At 41.0% G+C, this 15,090-nt stretch overlaps 1 protein-coding gene across 1 annotated transcript; it reads right to left on the bottom strand.

The window, feature by feature from the left end:
- Positions 1 to 2,952: 2,952 nt before the first annotated feature.
- LOC306776115 (ceruloplasmin-like) lies at positions 2,953 to 14,325 on the bottom strand (the record flags this gene model as incomplete). The annotated part of the gene is made up of 24 exons (XM_079266709.1): positions 2,953 to 3,063; positions 3,165 to 3,270; positions 3,766 to 3,822; positions 3,923 to 4,062; positions 4,199 to 4,290; positions 4,736 to 4,807; positions 4,969 to 5,024; positions 5,174 to 5,280; positions 5,495 to 5,623; positions 5,762 to 5,901; positions 7,060 to 7,264; positions 7,704 to 7,916; positions 8,045 to 8,201; positions 8,456 to 8,670; positions 8,761 to 8,805; positions 8,923 to 9,063; positions 9,651 to 9,790; positions 10,051 to 10,189; positions 10,309 to 10,471; positions 11,986 to 12,077; positions 12,159 to 12,332; positions 12,802 to 13,014; positions 13,089 to 13,333; positions 14,165 to 14,325. 24 exons carry the CDS (start codon positions 14,323 to 14,325, stop codon positions 3,038 to 3,040), a joined length of 3,228 nt encoding a protein of 1,075 aa, XP_079122835.1. The 3' UTR covers positions 2,953 to 3,037.
- Between the last annotated feature and the right edge of the window lie 765 nt (positions 14,326 to 15,090).

Below are 15,090 nucleotides of genomic sequence, written 5' to 3'. Positions count from 1 at the left end.
GGGTCTGCAGACACACGAGCAGGCAGCAGCCCAAAATCCTCACCTATCTCTGCAAGTCTTGCCATTTTTACTGACAGTGGCATGAAACTACAGTTCATACAAGGGTCGTCAGATACGCCCGGCCTGAGGTTACATGAGTTATAGACATGCAAGTTCAACATGTCCTGAAGTGGGTCAGTCCCAAAAAATAAACACTGACTAGATGAGTGAAACAAATACATTACACAGCCAATACTAAGCAGTTACTTTTAAGAAACTACGTTCGGAACACAAATTCACAAATGTCTACACATGTCTTTACACATCCGGCCCCAGATACAGGATAACTGTAACATCTTGTTTACTTTGCTTTCTAAATGTTTTTTGACATTTCAAGGTCCACTTCCTTTCATGAACACTTGCACATGAACTCCCTGTCTCTACCAGCAGTGTTGACAACCTTGACATGCGATTAGAGGGGTGAAGGAAGCCATGGATTTTTCCTATTTTGTGATTTGTTATTTATTTTTCCTGTGAGCCTGAGCAAGACCAACTCTGGCTTGAATATGGTGTTCCTGAGTTATTGTACAGTTAAATGAAAATCGGATCTTTATGTAACTTGACTGCTTAAATTGTTTGTCTTTTCTCACCCGCCTAAAGTTAGTTTGCATCAGGTATTTAAAGCTGCCTTTAGATTCATGCACCTGTTTTGCCTGTAGGACAGTGCAGTCTGTGTGTTTGTGAACATATGTTACCATTGCTACCGTAAAGAGGTTAAACCTGTTTTATTTGGGTAACATTTGTCTGAAAGTCACAGCCTCGCATGTTGCTATAGCATTACTTTCATACTTATTATTTTGTTCTTTTCAAATCTGAATTGCAGCTTTAAATTGTCTCCTTCAGCAGGCTTAAACAGCAACATATTATGGCTCGGGTAAAGTCACCATAGCCGAGTGAGAGCGAGTATCAGGCAAAGTTTTACCAGCTGAATATGACAGAACAGTTTGGCACATCATTGAGATGCAGTACAGGTTTAGATCAGAGCTGGCATTATTGGCCACATTTCATGGTCTGAATCTTTTAAATTCCATTTCCTAGTCAGCTAATGGAGCACTGCAGGTGGCTGCTAAGACACTGATCTGCTCTCAGTTCAGTGAGTGTGTGAGCGTCTACGTGTTTGGTATGTGTGTGTGTTTGGTGATGATAGCTGATCCTCACAATATCAGATCCCTTTGAACAATGAAAAAGGGGCAAAGTCAGAATAAAGTGGCTCCTCACAAGCCTGTCAAACTGCATATTTATTTGAATATATTTGAGGCTTTTATCTGAGTCTGGGACATGCTAAAATGATTCATAGCATCTTCTATTTTGGGATTAACTTCCAGGATTCTAGACTGCCTTGTCGAGCACTTTCATTGTGACACTAGACTCCAGGAATCATAGACACCGCTCACAGGATTTGCAGGACACGTGGCACACAGATGTGTATGAGAGATTGGAGCCATTCAATTTCTCATCAGTACTTGCGGACTAACTGCTCCTAATGGATCCCCTCTCAAAGGTTCCTCTGTGGGACACTGACAAGGTCAAAGGCTTATAGTTGCATCATCTTGAAAAGTCAGAGGTGGATCCAAATTTCCTAGTTCGCAGTGACATCAGCTGGATGAAAAGAGGAACTGTCAGTTGCTTTTCTAAATTGCTTCCTTAGTTTCATCTAAACATATTGGTCAAGTCAAGCCGAGCATGTGTTACTCCTGCATCCCTCCGGTGCACTTAAAGTGTTATTGTGTATAATGTTTGTAGAAAGTCAGATGATCACACTGCATCAAAAAGACATAGCCCAGCAGTTACAGACAGACACATGCATCAGCGACATCTGAGCTGCTTCACACTGGTCTGTAGCTGTAGAGATGCAGCCTTGCAGGTCGTAGACTGCTAATGTTGCTAAATATGCATTAAAGTGATATTACTGCAATCCACTGGTGGATCAGACTGAACCCTTGCTTGTGTCAAAGTATGAACAACTTGATATCCTGATTGCAGGTTTCCGGTGGCTTTCATGTACATGCTTGTGAAACCTAACCGTACATCATTAGGCTAACATTTGTTTCAGTCCTAAGTTTTCTCTTTTACCCCTCCAAGCATGAGACCTCTAGAGAACATGTACTGCATGCTTTTTCAGTAAATGTTGTTCAGCCTACTAGGGGTTTTGAGTTATAATGTTGGAATGAAAGAAAATCTAAATTTTTTATTTTTACAAATACTATTTTGATGCTATTATTACAAAGAATCCCACGACAACATAACTAGCCTATTAAATAGGCCGTATTTGCTGGGTTGCCAATCACCCTAATAATGAACAGCGTCAGTTACTCCCATCTTAAATTCATTAGGGAAAGTTGGAAAGACTATTCAGGTATTTAGGGAATAACCTACAACATAATATTAAAACATAAAAATGTTTTTTTAAGTGTTGCTCTGAAAGACATAAAGCTGAGCAGTTTGTGTGTGAGTGTATGAACACAATGATTGGTTGCGATGCAATGGGCACCAGCTAAAATCATGCGCAAGGCAACACTACATCCCTACCTCACAGTAATCACTCAAAAGGTTATTCCAAAGGATACATGTTTCCCCTGCTGATGTGTTATGTGAGTTACATCGCTGAAGACAACAATGTTCACTTGTGTTATAAATGATTTTAGTTTCCGCACACAGTGCAACTCTACGGCTACAGTGCCCCCTGCTGCCCGACTGCTGTCATTACATGCCACACATAACAGTTATATAGAACTGTTCATTCATTTTACATTTTTCTTTATTTTTTTCAGTATTCTTACAGGCTTCAGTGTCATTTGGGAAAATATCAAAGCAGATAGACAATTTTAAAAATGCACATTTTATTATTTATGAATTGTGATGTCTATTCTGAGATGTAATTATCTGCACAAGTAACCGTTCACATTAAGATGAGTTTATGAAGAGCGTTTAATGAATTGGGTCCTGAAATAAAATGTCAGCTCATCTCGGCTGTCTTCTATCCTTTTTTCTCAACTGTTCAGCCAAAGATTCCCTTCTTCTTTGCTGTTGACGAGAAACAAACATGTCACTCTTTGCACAGCATACTCATTATCTCGCATTTCTCCAAGCCTGAATTCATGTCCCTGCCCAATTAGTGTTCTTACCTTTCTCAGTAACAGTATACATCGCCTCCATGCCACCTTTAATGTGGTCAATGACGTGACAGTGGAGCAGCCAGGAACCAGGATACTCAGGACGCATCTTTACAGTCTGAACAGGGAGAGGATGGAAACGTCAAGTGAGTCACAAGTTTCATTTTTATTCATGTTTGACAACACTGAACCGACAGAATCCAGTTTTCCTGCAACTGACTGATGCAAAATGTTCTAACATTTTAAGTTCTATATATATATATATATATATATATATATATATATATATATATATATATTTGCTGTTAAAGATGGTAGGATTGGCAAAGGAACACTTATATCATATATGCAGCAGCACAATTAAAACAATACTTTTACCTGATTTCCTTTTTTAAAAGTGAGCAAAAAATATTTTAAGTTAATCTGTATTCCTTATTTGGTGTGTCTATATGAATTTTGTAACCTGTTTTAAGAGAAGATAATATTTTAACATATTTTACAATCCAATGGATGATGAACAATAACCTTTTACGACACTGATCCCTTGAAGTTGTGAATATAATAAGACAAATTAAATCAGTTGATGCCACGTCAGGATGTTTTGAGGTTTTACCTGAAAGGTTGCTGGAAACAGCTCATACACATCCGTACGATGAGGACCTCCACCCAGCTGGAGAGAAAGAGCAAAAAATAGTTGGAATTTGTGTGTATTAGTTTGCGTAATGTGTGATTGTGTAGGCATGTCTTGCAAGTTTGTTTGTCTTGTATACCTTATATTCCACACTGTGCCCATGCCAGTGTGCGGTGTGTATGTCCACATCATTGCCCATTCCCATCAGGTACCAGTACACCTTATCACCCACCTCCATGTTTAGACCATTCAGATTTCCATACATATAACCATTGATGGCTGCATATACAGAAAAGCACACAAACAAACATATTGGAAAGACATGAAGAATATTTCGATCGACATCGAAAGTAAAAACAAATACCATCGGTCAAAATGATGCCGTTTATTTTGATAAAGATTATCTTTATCTCACCATGCATCTTGTTGCTCTCTATAAAGGTTTCATCATCCTTCAAGTTTGTGCGAGGGTTCCTGATGTAGGTCCTGATATTTTCATCCAGATACCTGGAATAATAATAATAATAATAATAATATTAATAATAATAATAATAATAATAATAATAATAAAAGGATATGAGGTGGGACCCGATAAAATTGCATATAAACTTCACTGTTGAACCATCTACTGATGAAATTCTCTAAACGGAAAATGTTGACATTATTAAAGTGTGTGGATTATCCTGATTATCTGTGAGAGGGTTTACAGAAAGTAAGTATTTCAAATTGACAGTGTTAATTACCATAATTGAAATTCCAATCAATTCCATTGTATGGTGGTGGCGGCATACATTTCAGACAATTTCAAAACCTCAGAATATAAAACCAAAAGAACATTTTTTTAGATACCATGAAGTAAAGGGACAAAATCAGTTTTGCATTTAAATTAGACACCTTAACTACTAAAGGTCTAAACAGTTCATAGTTAGTTTTAAGGTTAGACTCCACTTACCAACTTTCATTCTCATCAAAAACCAGGAAAAGCAGCGCGAACTCTTTCACTTGCTTTTTCATACCAAGACTCCTGAAAGAAACACAGTTTATAAAGCTGTAAATTAGCACTCTATAAAATACTTTATAATATTGTTTTGTGATGCAGAACAAAAATTCATTCCTGCCTCATCATACCTTGAAAACACACACGCACACAGTACATGCTGCATGAAATGATGCAGAGACACTCACCTGCCCCAGCTACGGCGACAGATCACCAACGGACCAATCAGACCGCTGTACAGGTCCTGTTAGGCAGGGAGGCGAGGTAAGTGTGTGTGTGTGTGTGTGTGTGTGTGTGTGTGTGTGTGTGTGTGTGTGTGTGTGTGCGTGTGTGTGCGTGTGTGTGCGTGTGTGTGCGTGTGTGTGCGTGTGTGTGCGTGTGTGTGTGGCGTACCTTGGTAACATCAGCAGTGGAGTAGTATGCTGACACAAAGCACTCCTCCTGCTCTGTGGTTGGTCCTGTATTCTTTGTAACGTACCACTGGTAGGAGTAAGTCTCACCTAGGAAAGACATGTTTCTAGGTATTGAATCCTATACTATGTGAAAAAAGTATATTAGAGCTAAGTGAAGGACCTTTGCAGAGTCCTTTTGGTATTCTCAGAAAATTGTAACTTTGTTACACAATAATAATGAAGTAAATCTACAATTAAAATGTTGCATTCTGGGATTAATTCCAATATTTCTTGATGGTCTGCAAGCAGGTAGACACACTACCTGGTTGGGTGAGATGAACTGCCGGGATTTCTGTCTTGACTCCATGGGCGTGGATGGAATAAGGCCTGGACGCCATGTTTTTAAAAACCACCGTCACCTTGTCTCCCACATCAGCGTGAATCATTGGACCTGGAAGACGGGAAAGTGTTGTGATTACAAGACCAATCCAGCTGGAACATAAATCCAAGATGTTTCATACATAGTTTTTGTGGCTTTTATATTACAATCACAGTTTGTGCATTCCTGCTGCCCTGGCTGAGAGCCTACCCATGATGCCGAGGTGTTCTATATCAGCTGCTCTTTCCACTTGCTTGGTGAATTTGTTATTGGTGAACTGGCGGTAGACCACCTTCTTGTAACGGGAGCCGATAAACCCACCCTGCTGGTCCAGGAAGACAGAAGCAGGGCTGCGGAGGGAGAGAGACGGGCTTATTTTGCAGAGGATTAAATGTTGTGTGTGTTTATGGTACAATCACCTCATGCGGATGTATTTAAGCATTCACTTCCATTTGCATGTAAATGTCTTTGTGCATGAATCTGTGTTTTGCTGTTTGGTTATCAAAAGATACAAAACACTAAAGACAACAAAAAACATTAGGTACAATATTATTTCATCTTGACATAAATAACTGAGCAGAGTTAAATGAAATAGTAAGGAGAGAAGTTTTATAAAAGTGCAAAGTTAGATTTAAAGGATAAGACTGGTGGTATTCTACTGTACATTTTTCTTATTGTTAAAAAATCCCATGAAAACACCAAAACCAACAATGTGTTAGTCCATCTCTCAGCCCCTCTGGTTCCTTCGCAAGACCTTTAATAAACACGTCTCCAATAAATAATCTCATTTTCAAAAGGCTCCATTTTCTAAAACAGCTGGGAATTTTAAGAAAACTTTACTCAAACAGGAGTACACAGAGAACTTGTTGGGCACCATTTTTATACGGATTACTCCATGTCTGGTGCTCAGCTGCATGCCGGTGTGTGGGATTGACTCAAAAATAATGTGTGTTTGTACTGAAGTAACATCTCACCAACAGCAACAATATGGCTCATTGATGGGTTTTTTAATAGTTTTGGGGCAAAACTTGAGGTCTAAGATGCATCAAGCTTAAAAGGCAATACCTCTTAGTCAGATCAATTGCATTGCTGGTTTTGGTCTTTTTCTGACATTTGTGGACAGTAAGAAATATTCAGGGAATCAACATTTATCTTATCCTTCAAGTTTTATACAATGTTTGTATAATAAAATAAACTGCATGCATGTTAAGGTAGTGCATGGTTTCCGCTGTCATCAATCTTTGGAGGCCAATTTTGCCGCCAACTGTCTGCAGAAGTCCAGATATTTGTTAAGCAACTGTTTTCATGCTGTACATGTGCAGGGGACGATATTTTTTTCCGACGATGGCGAAGGCATGAACCGCCCTACTCTGCCTCTGATTGGCTTACCCTGATATTACCCTAACCCCAACCAAGCTATCTCCTCATACACAGGCAGAGTAGGTCGGGTCATGACTTTGACATCTTAGGGGAAAAAAATAAATTGGTGTGTGCAGGTGGTACTGTACTTCTCATGACCGCGGAACATCTCAGCCTCCCAGGTACGGTTTGGAGAGTAGTCCCAGTCCATCTCCATGGCAGCGATGTAGTAGGTTTTTGAGCGCAACATAGTCTCACCCTGACGCTGAAATATGCTGCACTTCGCTACCGTGTAGTTGGCTCTCATCCCACCACGGTAATGGTTCACTGTGGCTGACACCACTTCAAACTGACCTGAAACAAACACAATCATCATATGTACAGAAATACACAATGTACACGTTCGGCTCAATAATTATCCCAGACACCCAATGTTTGAAATCATTCGGTCTCTCTCACACACACACACACACACACACACACACACACACACACACACGTTATATTCTCATTCTGTTTGAATTGTGAGATCAAAACAAAGTTGTAACAATGTCACTGAAGGTTCTCACAAGTAAGAAGTACAATCATGTGTGCGTGAGAGAGAGACAGAGAGCGAGAGAGAGAGAGACAGAGAGAGAGAGAGAGAGACAGAAAGAGAGAGAGAGAGACAGAGAGAGAGAGAGAGACAGAGAGCGAGAGAGAGAGAGACAGAGAGAGAGAGAGAGAGACAGAGAGAGAGAGAGAGAGAGACAGAGAGAGAGAGAGAGACAGAGAGAGACAGAGAGATGTATACCCATGCTGTCTGGCTCCATAGTGACAGTGTGTGAGATGTGAGGGAAGACGCTGATGGTGTCTCGTCTGTTCTGGCGGTAGATGAAGCGGTTTCCCTGGAAGTAAAGGCTGATGATGTCCGTCTCTGAACCCAGTCCTGACACGTGCCATGTTACCGTATCCCCCTTACACATGGTCAGGCCTGGGAGGTTCCTATACACAAAGCCATTGATTGCTAAAACAGAAAGACACAGAAACAAAACATACAGTGATTAGCTCAAAAATGATAAAATCATGAAGGGAAAAAGCTAAGCTGAGCTGAGCTGCCAGTGATCAGTGTGTGAGTGTGCGTCGCCTACACACCGTGCATCTTGTTGCTTTCGATAAAGCCATCGTCCTCCTTGTTAAAAGGAGGCTCTATGGGAGCAGTGGTTAGGGACATAATGTTCTCATCCAGATACCAGCTCAGGTTCTCGTCAAACACAGTGGCCATGAGGTGGAACTCTTTTTTATAGTTTTTCTACATGAGGAGAAGAGAGAAGGATCAGGAGGAAAGGTGTCTAATTGTGATTTCATCAATACATTTCAGTTTTCTGTGTCCCTCTATGGCAGACCTCTATTGAAGCTGTTCTCCAGCCTTCTTGCCACAAGCCAGATATGTATCAGATTTAGGTCCACATATACTGCAAATATCCCCCAAATCATAACTGGAAACACCAGATTTAATGGGATGTGACCTGATCAAACATAAGTTTAGTGATGCCCTCTTCTTACTTGTATTCCTTTTTTCAGTGATCCAGGACGACAGATAAGGAGCGGTCCAACCAGTCCAGAGTGGGTGTCTTTAACAGGGTCCACTCCAGAGTAGTACAGATAGGTCAGACAGTCGGCCTCCCCTTGGACTGGACCAGCACCCAATGGCACCGTCCATTCATAGCTGTGCAACGTTCCAGGTCTGACTAGAGCAGCTGGGGGAGGGGTCACCACTCCTAAATGTATTAAAAGAAAGAGGAATATTATAATGATGTTAATGCATGCTAACTTAGACTGGCACTGTAATATTCCAGCTTTTAGCTCACTTGGTTCCCTCTTCAACTCCCGCAGTTTCTTTGCTGTATGGGACTCTGAGGAGGAGAAGAAGTGTAGGGCAGGAAAGACGGAGACATAAAACAAGATAAGAAAGTGTCTAAAGTATAATCTAGTACATTGATAACAGTGTGAGTGCATGTGCTTGTATTAACCTTCCAGTTCATTGTGATAGAGCGTCCCATCCTGTTCTATACTGTACTGAACACCATGAGGCTGTATACTGTAAGGCCGGCTGGCTTTGTTCTTAAACACCACCTTGATAGTGTCCTTCTCTTCAGCTCGCAGCACAGGACCTGGAGACATGGATGGACACAAATGGACACACAAGCACACATTTAGGACAAAGGACCATTAGATGACACTATGTTGGGAGATATCTCATCATGTTAACAAAATCCTGCCGACATATTTCAAACATTAGTGTTGGAACTGGCAAACTGTTGTTGAAGTGATCTGACGAAGTCTGTCCAAAATATGAACAAAGACCTCCTTCAACAATAACAAAGCTATAGAAGGTCAGAAGAATTTTTTTTTAAAGCTGTTTTTAGTTGTAACCCAAATATCTTTGGTTGTTTGGGACAGTTGGTTGGACTAAACAAGCTATTTGAAAATGTTTGGGAAGTTGTGATGAATAAAAAATGAAAAAGTAATCTGCAGATTAGTCAATGATGAAACAGTCCAATGTTGTATGGAAAGTTTTAACCAGAAAGGGGAGCAAGACATATAATATATTTCGTTACATACCATACTATCGATATATAGCATTTTTCATTGAGTAATAAGCATGTTTGGCTGTACTAATTTGAGTTTATTTGTGCCTCCAGAGCATCGCTGACTCTGGAAAAAAAAGTGCAACCAACCCCTGCCCAGCCTGGATTACCCAGAATTCCAAGGTGTAGCTCCGCTGGGCTGCGTAGCATCTTTGTTGTGAAGGTAATGTCCGTGTATTCCACATAGCGAACCTTCTTATAGCGGCTTCCAATACGGTTTTGACTTCTAGTTACAAACATATCTGCTTCACTACACAAACACACACACACACAAACACACAATACAAATTATTAGCAGGTCTCTTACAGAATCATGAAGATTAGCCTGGACAATTTCTGTGAGAGTGTGTGTGTGTGTGTGTGTGTGTGTGTGTGTGTGTGTGTGTGTGTGTGTGTGTGTGTGTGTGTGTGTGTGTGTGTGTGTGTGTGTGTGTGTGTGTGTGTGTGTAGGTGTGTGTGTGTGTGTGTGTGTGTGCGTGCGTGCGTGCGTGTGTGTGTGCAGTAACCAACCCATCAGTAGGCGGCGTAGGAGCGTAGTCCCAGACTTCCTCTTCAGCAGCAATGAAGAACGGTCTGAGCTCACCGTGTGGCCGGGCCTTGTGGACGATGGGGAAACACTTCTTGATCTCAAACAGAGCCTGCATTCCAGCTGGACAAAACCACAAAACAAAAACTCACAAAGAAATACTAAACAAATTTGTTCATTATCCAACTGGGTGACAAAAGGACTTGCTTGAATCAAATTAAGAATTAAGGAAGTCGGCTCACCCATCAAATGGTCATTGACAGTGCACGTCAGCAGCCAGTGTCCAGGGTTGTCAGCTACCATTTCAGCTGTAGTGCTGGAGCCGGGGAAAAGACTGATTATGTCTGTGTGGTGGTTCTGAGTGGTCAGGATCTGGCCATGGAAATGAACTGAATGCATGTCCACCTGTTGCAGATAAAATACATTTAAACTGGGTTAAGACCAGGTGCTTGCTGCTAACACCAAGACATGATGTGGGCTATTGTGAGTCCAGTTTAGCAGCCCTGCAAAAAAGTAACACATGTTCACAAATTTAGTTTTTTCAACAAACTGTCAACAGAGGCCAGATGCAATTGTAAATGTGACGGTTACTGTTCAGACTTTCACCAACAAAATGAGAACTAGAACTGCATGCACTCAGACAATAAATGTGAGTCCTATTACAGGTACTTGGTATTGTTAGTATACGTTAACATATTGTCAATATAGGCCCAGTCAGACAAAGCTTGAGCTTCTTCTAAATGTGCTCAAAAAGACAAATCAGACAATAACTACAAAAGGTTCACTCAGTAGAAAGCAGATCTCGGCAAGACGGGTCTGCTACGACCACTGCTGTATTGTGTGATTGAATGAAAACACCCCAAAATGGTTGAGAGCAGTGAGTGACGAGCCAGCAGGCAGCCAATGGCCGTATAAAATAGTTGTGAAAGTTGTTTGTAGACAGTGTGAGTCATCACAACCACGAGAGGCTCTTGAGCATGCAGCCATGGGCACCCAAAAATATCATTATGTTTGCTGCAGCAGAATGCAAGATTAGCCGAGGGGAGACACAGAGGCGCACACTCACTCACTCACTCACACACTCACTCACTCACTCACTCACTCACAGACTCACTCACTCACTCACACACTCACTCACTCACAGACTCACTCACTCACTCACTCACAGACTCACTCACTCACTCACTCACAGACTCACTCACTCACACACTCACTCACTCACTCACACACTCACAGACTCACTCACTCACTCACACACTCACTCACACACTCACTCACTCACTCACTCACACACTCACTCACTCACTCACTCACTCACACACTCACTCACAGACTCACTCACTCACTCACTCACACACTCACTCACTCACTCACTCACTCACACACTCACTCACTCACTCACTCACTCACTCACACACTCACTCACTCACTCACTCACACACTCACTCACTCACTCACTCACTCACACACTCACTCACTCACTCACTCACTCACTCACTCACACACTCACTCACACACTCACTCACTCACACACTCACTCTCTCACACACTCACTCACACACTCACTCTCTCACTCACTCACTCACTCACTTAAGGGTGTACACACATGCGCACACACACGCGACCGATCGCATGATCTTCGTGGAAAATATGAAAATGAAAAATTAAAGGATTAAAGGGCTAGTTGCATATTTTGAACTTTGGTTGGTTATGTGCCTCAATTAAGACTTTTTTTTTAAATATGACACATGCAACTAGAACAATATTCTGATTCGTGGGAGTAATAATAATAATAATAATAATAACAATACCATTAATAATAGTAATAGTACAATAATACTATACAATAATAATACAACTATTAACAACAGTAATAATAATGATGATGATGATGATGATATTAAAAATACAATATTTACCTCATTGCCTAAGCCAATCATATGCCAGTGGATCTTCTTGCCTTGGCACATGCTCAGTCCAGGCAGGTTACCATACAGAAAACCATTTATACCTGCAATTAAATCAGAGTTAAAGGTATTTGTATGTGTATGCATATGAGTATGCGTATGTGTACCTGGATACTACCACTCACCGTGCATTTTGTTGCTCTCAATGAAATCTTCATCCTCCTTCAGGCCACTGGCAGGATTTGTAATGTGCGTCCTGATGTTGTCGTCCAGGTACCAGCTGAAGTTCTCATCTGACACCATGAAGAGCAGAGCGTAAAGATAGTCTCCTGAGCTGTCTCCATGCAGGTCCAGGGTTCCTACAGAGGAGTGGAGAGAGGACATTTTAGGATAACATGCATTAATGTACTGAAGGGGAAACCTACAGTAAGTAGTGCCCCTACACAACTATTTTCTCAATTAACTTCTTACTATTTTGGATGCTGATTTTTGGTATTGCCACAGCTGATCTCACAGATTTGACAAGAATCCAGCAATATTTTTGATAGTTTAATTTGTGGTGAAACGATTGGCTCAAAAATTGATAAGTTGATAGTAAGAAGTTAAATGAGGGAAACGTTGTTTGGGCCTTAAAGTAGGTTTCCCCTTCAGAATAAACCACAGAAAGTACAGAAAGTACAACATTTCCCTCTGAAATGGAATGGAGTGGAAGTAGCCGATATAGAAGCAGAAAATTAAAACTAAAGCAGAAGTACCTGAAAATATTACATCAGTTAAATAAATGTACTTAAGTTCCGTCACCAGATAAGTTAAAAAAGGTTCCAGTACCTCTCTTACAGACAATGAGGGGTCCCATCAGTCCTGAGTTGATGTCTTTTGGTGGGTTAACGTGGGAGTGGTAGAATCTGGTCAGGCAGTTGCTGTCCTCTAATGTTGGGCTGTGGCTCTCTGGGAGGTTCCACTCATATGTCACTGTTGTACCAGGAGCCACTGAGTCATCACGCTTCAGCTCTGGACCAGTACCGTCTGGGTAAAGGGCTCCTGAAGATACAAGCACACAGAGTCACACATATATCAGCCTGTTAAGGCTGCCCATCGATTCATTAATGCCTCACCCTCATTGCCCTTGCTGTAGTTCAGTCCATGTGAGTGGATGCTGTAAGGTCTGTTTGCCGTGTTATTCAGGTGGACGGTCACTGTGTCTCCCTCCTCGGCCATCAACAGGGGTCCCAGGTAGCCCAGCCACTCCGCCTTCACCACCTCTGTCCTGTAGGTGGCGTCGCTGTACTGCTTATACACAGCCTTCTTGTAGACGGAGCCAATGCGCTGGGGGCCTTTCTTTAAAAAGACGGAGGCTTCTCTACAGAGACAGAGAACGAGGATTATTATGGGTTGCAGTTAAAATATTACAAAAACCTGTGATTGGCTAAAAATTTTAGGGCCTTTTCACATCAGACATTTTGATTTGTGATTTTAGGGAAAGCAGAGGTGTAACTCATAACATTAACGATGGCTCTGATCTAATCAAGTTTCCCAGTAAGTCGTGACAGTATGACAGTGAGTGAGCATGTACAATATACCTTTTTTACCCACAAACACTGCTCATGATCGGACATGATTTTAACCACAAACGGTCTTATTATTTAGATTATTTCGATAAATGTATTAATTGTGGAACACAATTCATTACTGCGGTTTCTTCTTCTTCTTCTTCTTTTTTTTTAAAGCATGCTGAGCAGAGAGGTTAAAAATTACAAAATAAATAGTTCACATGAAACATAAGTAATTGGTTAAATGGGTAAAAGTAAACATGTAAAATGCATTTTGCACAGAAAGCACATCAAATATAAAGAATCACTCTCCAAAGGAAACTCTGCACTACACGTGGTGACACTGAATTTTTCTTTGATGAAGAGATGGAATAAGTGTTAAAGTAAGGCTATTTGTCATGTCTTTAAAAGTTGCCTTCTTTCGAGATACAAGGTTTTCACACAACAGTGAAGATTGTCGTAATAATATTGCAATACTTGACATTGAAGGTTAAATTGTTGAGCAGTGTGGGTCAAAAAATGACAATGCTCAAACATCCATGCATCTTAATTGAGATCATGGTATGGGGGTGAAGTGGCTATTGGAAAGACAACATAATCTTTCCAACGTAATCAAGACAATGTACTAAGTTTGTACTCACTCATCCTCTTGCAGTGTGCGGTTTTGAATGATGTTCATCCCACTTGGGGCATAGTTCCAAGACACTTCCTCTATCTTGAGGAAGTACTCTCTCCTCATCCCAGACGCACATACTGCTGCACAACACAGCAACAACACTCCCCTTAACCCCAGTCGCTGCATTTTGAAGATATAGCGCTGGCACTACCACTGATAACCTGCCCAAGGAGGACGATGACTCTTTAATTCTGTTGAGCGATCCAGAGGATGATAATGATGAAGACAAGCAGTGCAGACACCTGACAGCTGTAAGTCAGTCTGTCTGAGAGGCTTTAGACCCTCTGTGTGTCTTTATACTACCTAAGCTGACTGGTGGGAACAGCCAAGCAGGGCAGAGGGGTCACTGACCAACAGACAGGGTTTGAGCCAACCCATCACAGAGATAAGGGAGGGCGTTCCCTGACAGACTTTTTGATCAAAAGGTTACATTTGCATAAGAACAGAACATGCTATTCTTTGCAATGTCCACATTTGATGGCACAACCACGAAGAGATCAGATTTAACTTACATTTACATCAGACATTATGCAGAATATCTCATATTTGTCAGAATATAGAAAGCCAGATCTGTACCACAGTCAGTTATATTTTCCGTGCTTGTGGAAATGCAGCCAAAAATCTTGCTTAGTCATGTACACATGACTAAGCAAGATTTTTGCCAGTGATGAAAACACAGACTTTTGATCCAGTCACTACTGCTGTCCAATATTAACTGCAAGGTTGAAAATGATACAGAAAAATCTGATTCCGTTGTTTCGATTTGCGTTTGTCCTAATCCACAAAATCAGTCTAACCAAGCTAAGTAATTGAATTAAAACTAATTTGAAGTACTTTCACCTACCCCTAAAGACAATTAAGGTCAATGAATTCTGCTACCAAAACTGGTTT

The sequence above is a fragment of the Melanostigma gelatinosum genome (assembly GCF_949748355.1).
Source record: "Melanostigma gelatinosum genome assembly, chromosome: 4".
Classification (NCBI taxonomy): Eukaryota; Metazoa; Chordata; class Actinopteri; order Perciformes; family Zoarcidae; genus Melanostigma; species Melanostigma gelatinosum.
This window is presented reverse-complemented; position numbering and strand designations above follow the sequence as displayed.